We start from the raw sequence: 6,730 nt of genomic DNA, 5'->3' as shown, positions 1-6,730 counted from the left end.
CAGCTCATCAATGGCAAGAACGCCTCCCCCCCCTAGAGGAGAGCCCCGCCCACCCCTAGAAGCTAGCCCTGCCCACCTCTGGAAGATAGTCCCCGCCCACCCCTAGAAGGGAGCCCCGCCCACCTCTGGAAGATAGTCTCCACCCCTAGAAGAGAGCCCGCCCACCTCTTGAAGAGCGGCCCTGTCTTCCAGATGTTGGTATTGCCCACGCAGCCCCGGGGCGGGTCGGTGATGTTCTCCTTCTCCAGTAGTTCGTGCACTGCCTGGGCCACCACTCCCACGGCGTCGCTGATGTGCGCTGACTCGTTCTTGCCATTGATGAGCTGCAGTCCGATGATGCCTGGGGCGAGTGTGGTGCGCTTAGAGCCCGTGGGGAACCCCTGCCCACCGGGACCCGGAGAGGCCCAGCACTCACCGTCCGGGGCGTAGCGCAAAGCGTTCCCTGAGATCTCGCGCTCCCCCACCAGCCACACGTACCCGGAGCCGGTCATGTTCAGCATCGCGGCTGCGCGGTACACGGTGGCAGCGTCGTCCTCGCTGTGGGGCAGAGGGCATGACGAGCCAGGACTCCAGCCCCTCCCCACCGGACCTACGGGTTCTCCTCTGGAGTCTGGGTCTGTCCCCGCCTCCCCCCCCAGCCCTGCCCTCGCCTGGAAAGAGCCCTGGGGACACTGCCGAGGTGACAGGCCCAGCCCTTCCTGGGTCCAGTGATGGTGCAGAGGTACCAGCCTGCATCGCCAGCCCACACCTGGGCCAGGAGACCGCCCCCTCCCGCCCCCGCCCCGCAACAGAGGTGAGGGGGGTGGTGGTGGAGGGTAGGGATGGGGTAATGGGGCCCAGACCCCCAGAGCTTCCAGCCTCTCTTGCTGGCCCTCTGCCTTGGTGAGCAGGGTCAGGGTGCCCCAGATGGTAAGGGATCATTGTTGATTGCTCGCTTGCTCACCAGGTGCCAGGCACTGCTCTGAGCGCTTTACACGGACTCTTGTATTTAATTATCACGGTATCCCTATGCAGCGGACATCAGTACTATCCCTGTGGCAGGAGGGGAAACCAAGGCACCCAAAGCACACAAGTAATGGTAATTGGCAGAGTTGGGTCTGTGCGTGGACAGTCGCCCCAGAGCCCATGCCCCTTCGACCTCCTGGACAAGCCCTACACGCTCTGGTTCTCCACATCCACGCATGCAAGTTGAGGGCAGGGGATGCTCCGGGTTGGTCATATGGTGGTGGGACCCAGTGCCTGGGAACTGCCCTCCGCGTTGCAGCGAAAGCTGCTCGAGAGAGATGCGTGCCGAGAGCCGCTGCCCAGCAGTTGTGCATGTCCTGCCGCCCAGGGCTGGGGCGGTGGCAGGACGCGGTGCAGGGCCTTGCCTTGGAGGCACATGTGATCCTGAGCTCTTGGGGTGTCCGAACAGGTGAGCCCCTGTGCACCTGGTCCCCGAGGGCTCCCCTTGTCAGGACAAGGATCTGGGCCTGGTGGGGCTGTGGGGGCCCCTGGGGGTCCTCCCCCTGCTCTGACCTTCCCTTCTCTACCAGCCGGGACCTGGCCGCAGATGGCCCGAGACCACAGCTGGCATTTGGCTAATGCGGGGTCCAGAGGGGATGGACGGACCATCTGAGTGTTGGGTTATTTTCACAATGACTGACTCTGGAAACTGAGGTGGCTCTAGACTCCCTAAGGGGCCTGCCCCCAGTTTTCTCAAGGGTTAGCCAGAGAGGACACGCAGACCTTCAGTGTTTGCTCTACACGACATGCTCCTGCCCGATGTAAGCCATGCACAGAGAGGTGCCCCAGGCAGCACCTCACCCAGGACCAAAGCAGAGCCTCCAGCCAGGACTGCCCAGTAGGGGCACAGGCTGCCCAGTGAAGCTGGCAGAGAAGCCCGTCTGCGTGACACGACTCAGTTCCGGGACGTCTGGCTGAGTGGACCGCGTGCACCCCCACGCTTGTGTCTGTGTGAATGGTTATGACCGGTAGAAAGGTGGAGGCAAAATCCTGATCAACCCATCAGACTGTTTTAGGGAAGTAATCGGTCCCAGAAAGGACAGTCTCGGAAGGTAAGAAGGAAGTTGGAGACACGACCTCTCTACGCTCCATAGAAAGTTGCTCAGAAATTAAGACTGGCTTCATGAGGCCTGTCCACAACATGCTCTCAAGGGCCCTCAGGCAGGAGGAACCAGTGTGTCAGGTGTAAGTACCGGGGTCGGGAAGACCTGTGTGTGCCGACCCCTTGCCTCCCTGGCTCCTGGGAACCGGGGCGCGCGGGGCGGAGGGGGCCCCATCGTGCAACGCGGGCGTCTGTGTTCCCAGGCGCCCAGGTGTGAGGGGAGGGGTACCTTCCGCTCTTCCCAGTCCGGGCAGGGGCCTTGCGTGGGTCCGAGGGCGGTGTTGGTGGTTGTATGGTTAATAGCAGTGCTCTGCCTTTGTTGGCAGCTTATGTTCACATGGGGGAAGTGCGTGCGTGTGGCGTGTGGTGTGCGTACGGCGTGTACGTGTGCACGACTGCCTGTGTGCACGGTGCGTGTACACGTATGTGTCGCGTGTGCACGTGCATGTAGGCGTGCCTATGTCTGTATGAAAGTGTGTGGTATATGTTGTGTCGTGCCTCTGTGTGTGTAGAGTGTGTGTGTGAATGTCTGTGTACGTATAGGTAGGGTACACTTGTGCGTGTGTGTGCACTGCGTATGGCGTGTCTATGGTGTGTACCCATGTATATGGGTGTGTGTGTGCACACGCATGTGTATGTGGTGTGTGTCTATATAGTGCGTGTGTAATGTGTGTTCGTGTGTGTACACACTTGGCATGTGTTGTGCATGGTGTGTGCGTGTGTGTGCGCACGTGGTGTGTGTGTGAGTGGTGTGCATATGCTCTGTGCCTGTGGGCACGTGCACAAGGTTTATTTGGGGGTGTGTACGTGTGTGTGCGCACACGATGTGTGTGTGTGTGAGTGGTGTGCATATGGTGTGTGCCTGTGGGCACGTGCACAAGGTTTATTTGGGGGTGTGTGCGTGTGTGTGCGCACGTGGTATGTGTGTGTGTGTGAGTGGTGTGCATATGCTGTGTGCCTGTGGGCACGTGCACAAGGTTTATTTGGGGGTGTGTGTGTGCACGTGGTGTGTGCGCACGTGGTGTGTGTGTGAGTGGTGTGCATATGCTGTGTGCCTGTGGGCACGTGCACAAGGTTTATTTGGGGGTGTGTGCGTGTGTGTGCACATGTGGTGTGTGTGTGTGTGTGAGTGGTGTGCATATGCTGTGTGCCTGTGGACACGTGCACAAGGTTTATTTGGGGGTGTGTACATGTGTGTGCACATGCAGTGTGTGTGTGCGTGTGTGTGCACATGCAGTGTGTGTGCGCGAGTGTGTGCGAGTGGTGTGCATATGCTGTGTGCCTGTGGGCAGGTGCACAAGGTTTATTTGGGGTGTGTGCGTGTGTGTGCGTGTGTGTGCGTGTCCCTAGAGTTGCTCTGTCCTGGTTGAAGGGGCCTTCTGGTTGTTAGCTAACTGTCCGTTTGCCCGTCTGTCTGTCTACTGGTCCACCCAACCACCCATCCTTTGATCCCCCACACCCACTGAACCTCTCTCAAGCCCCATGATGAATGAGGGGGAGTATAAACAAATTGGGAAATCACACGGAAGGATCTGGCGGGGCTCTTCCCGTAGGGCTTGTTCTGGGCAGGGCTTGCCCTGGGAGGGACCGGGCAGCCCCTGGCCTTGCCTGGGCCTGTTCTTAAACCTTCCTCCTGGAGCCCTCCCCACAGTGCCCAGGGTCAGTGGTTGGTGTGAGCCCAGGTTAGCCGCTGTAAAACCGGGGCAGAAGGGGATGAGCTCCTGGCTCTGGTAAGCGAGGGGCTCCCTGCCTTCCAGTCCAAGGAGCCTTGGTTGGCCCCACCCTCCCCAGCACCGGGAGGTGGGGCACCGGGGTCTGTGTCAGGGATTTGTTGACTGAATGTCCAAACAGACACCTGCCCTGCAACTCGGAGTATTGCTTCCTCTTTGTGGTCTGCCGGACAGCAGCATCTGGGGAACGCTCCTCTGGGCAGGGTGACCCCTGTTGTCTTTCTCCACTCTGTTGGAGCCCAGTGGCGCTTCTAGGAACGGGCAGACTGGGGTGTGTCCATGTAGGCCCTCCTGGCTATTCCATGGAGCGGGGCTCTTCCTTTTCCTAGTCCAGGGGCCTGGACTTTCCCTTCCCGGGGGAACTTAGGCATTTACAGACAGGGAGACTTTTGCTGGGTCTCATTTCCAAGGTCAAGGTGGGGGTCAGGCGCTGGCTGGCCATAGCTTGGTTTCCACAGGTCCCTAACTGGTTCCCTTCTCCTGCTGCCCACCCCATCTGCTCCAATCCTGCCGTCCTAGGACTCTGGCTCTCTCCTTGCTGTGGCCTTCTCCCCTGGGCTCACCTGCACACCCACATGTCCCTTCCCTGGGCTTTTCCCCTGAGCCCGGCTCCCAGAGTCCTGGGTCACATCTCTGCCCTTGGGCCATGTTTGCCTTCCTGAGGGCAGGGACTTCTCCATCTCCCATCTCAGAGCAAGCAGCCAAAGGTGACTAGAAGGAAGGATGGACAGGTAGAGGGTGTTGCATCGGCCAGGTCTCCAGGTATACGTGGCGGGGGTGGGGGGGCTCTCCTCGACATGGCATTTTGGAAGCTGAAACTCAGCATCAGCCCCGCAGTGCCCCTGGCCCAGGGGCAGGCCTGGGCGAAGTAGGGGGAGGGGCCCAGCCCAGCCTCACCTGGCAGAGAGAATGATGACCCGGGCCTCCAGCTCCCGCGCCTCCATCAGCAGGGCCGTCACATTCTTGGTCCCCGGGTCGAACTGCAGCACCTTCTCAGCCTGCGGTGTGAGCGGGAGTGTTAGCAGATGGCTGGGGCAGGACCATAGCGCCTCAGGGGCGAGAGTCGGGCTGCAGCTGCTAGGAGCCCAGAGGCAGCTTAGCTAGGGCCTCCGCGGCCTGCACCTGCCACCTGCACTGTGCACCTGCTTGCCTGGCTCCTGCCTGGCCTGGCCTGGCCTCGCCTGCTGTCCTTTCTTCAGCCTGCTCGCTCTCCTGCGCTCGCTCCATCTCTCTCCTGTCCTCACTTTTGCACTGAGCATGCAAGCTGAAGTGGGCCGAGACTCAGAAGGATGCGTGCAGCGGACAGGAAACAGAAAAGAGTTTTGGAATGCAACCGGGTGCAGAGATAGGGCCGACTTTTCCAAAACCACGGGAGATCCTCTCAGGCCTGACCCTGCAGGCCCCTGCAGGAGCGGCTGGACCGACAGGGGCAGGCGGGCAGGTGGGCGGGTGGGCTCCCTCCTGGGTTCCGCGAGGAAACCCTGGGGGTCCCAGAGATTCGCATGCACTTCCCGGAGAGCATCTCCTCCTGCGGCCGGCCGCGCCTGCTTCTCGGTGCAGGCCAAGGCTGAGGCCGTGGTGGGCGGGCCGCGGACACCCGCGAGGCCCGCTCCTGCCCTCTCCTGCCTGCCGCTGCCTGCCTCACGACCTCACTCTCCTCCAGGCTCAGGCCTGCGGCGCAGCACAGCCGGGCCGACAGCGGCCCTAGTGGCCGAGGCGCCGGAGGCCAGGGCTCCCTAGTCGGTGGGTGGCGTGCACGTCCATGCATATATACCTTGGGTCCGCGCTTGTTGTCATAGGACAGTTGGTCGAGGTTTTCATAGTTCCTTTTTTTACTCTGATGAATAATGTGCACAGAGAAAATATGCAGACACAGAAGAAGATTATAAACGGTTGAAAATGACGGCGCTGAAGCAACCACACCACCTCCTCGGCACGTCTGCAGACGGGCACGTACCTGGAGCTCGCAAACACCGCGGCCCGAGCGGGCTGGGGGCCGGGGCAGTGCTGGGGGCGAGGGGGCACGGGGGCCACTGGGGCTCCCGGACACGGAGCTGTGCTCTTGGAAAAGGTCACACTTGGGAGAAAGGGCGGCCCTGTCTGTGTCCCTTTGGGGTCCCACCTGCCTCCCCCACCCCTGCCATGCACCTGCTGTGTGGTCCCAGCAGTGCCCACCCCACCCCAGGCAGTCCTGAATGGGGGTGAGCAGCCCCTCCCTCATGCCCTGTCCCCTCTGTCCCTCCCCTCCTGGCATCCTCCCCTCTATCTCCCTTAGAGGCCCAGGTGCCTGTTCTCACTGATGGGTGTGTGCAGAGCCGTCGGCCCACGTGTGCACTGGAGAGCGAGTGTGATAGGACTGTGTGTGTGCGTGCGTGCGCACAGGGGTGGTGTGCATCTGCGTGCATCTGTGTGAAAGTGTCAGCCTACACAAGATTTTGGTGGGGAAAGGAGGGTCAGTGCCATCTGCGCACTCGTGTGTGTGTGAGCAGGCGTGCGGGCACGTGAGCGGGTGCGTGTGTGAGTTGGTGGGGTGAGTGTGTCTGGGGGCTACAGGCCTGTGTGCGTGTCCAGGCACGGTCTCAGGCTGTGGTGGGAGATGTGAAGTGTGAGCGGACTGTCTTGGGAATGACCACATGCCCCTGTGAGCATGGACGCACGTGGGTGGGTGTGCAGGGACACCGCCGGTAAGCGTGTAAGTGAGTGTGTGCAGCCACCGGTGGGCCTGCCAGGAGGTGACCAGCCTGCCAGGCGCTGGGGGATGCTGTCTTGGGAGGAGTGGGGCCCACGGCGCTGGTGGTCAGCCCTCCCTCTCAGACTCAGCCAATCTCCCACAGCAGGCCCCGCCAGTCACCTCCTGGCAGGCCCACCGGTGGCTGCACACACTCACTTACAC

The 6,730-nt window shown here is 61.4% G+C and overlaps 1 protein-coding gene across 1 annotated transcript in view; it reads right to left on the bottom strand.

Annotated features, from left to right (window-relative positions):
* The window catches only part of GRIN1 (glutamate ionotropic receptor NMDA type subunit 1), a 28,436-nt gene that overhangs the window by 14,504 nt on the left and 7,202 nt on the right, over positions 1-6,730 (bottom strand). The window contains exons 4-7 of the mRNA XM_044920447.1: positions 5,612-5,674; positions 4,735-4,835; positions 416-537; positions 166-340 (exon numbers count right to left, since the gene is read on the bottom strand). Of these exons, the coding sequence (XP_044776382.1) occupies positions 166-340; positions 416-537; positions 4,735-4,835; positions 5,612-5,674 (461 nt within the window). The remainder of the gene's footprint in view (positions 1-165; positions 341-415; positions 538-4,734; positions 4,836-5,611; positions 5,675-6,730) is intronic.

Source organism: Neomonachus schauinslandi, chromosome 13 (genome assembly GCF_002201575.2).
Source record: "Neomonachus schauinslandi chromosome 13, ASM220157v2, whole genome shotgun sequence".
Lineage (NCBI taxonomy): Eukaryota > Metazoa > Chordata > Mammalia > Carnivora > Phocidae > Neomonachus > Neomonachus schauinslandi.
This window is presented reverse-complemented; position numbering and strand designations above follow the sequence as displayed.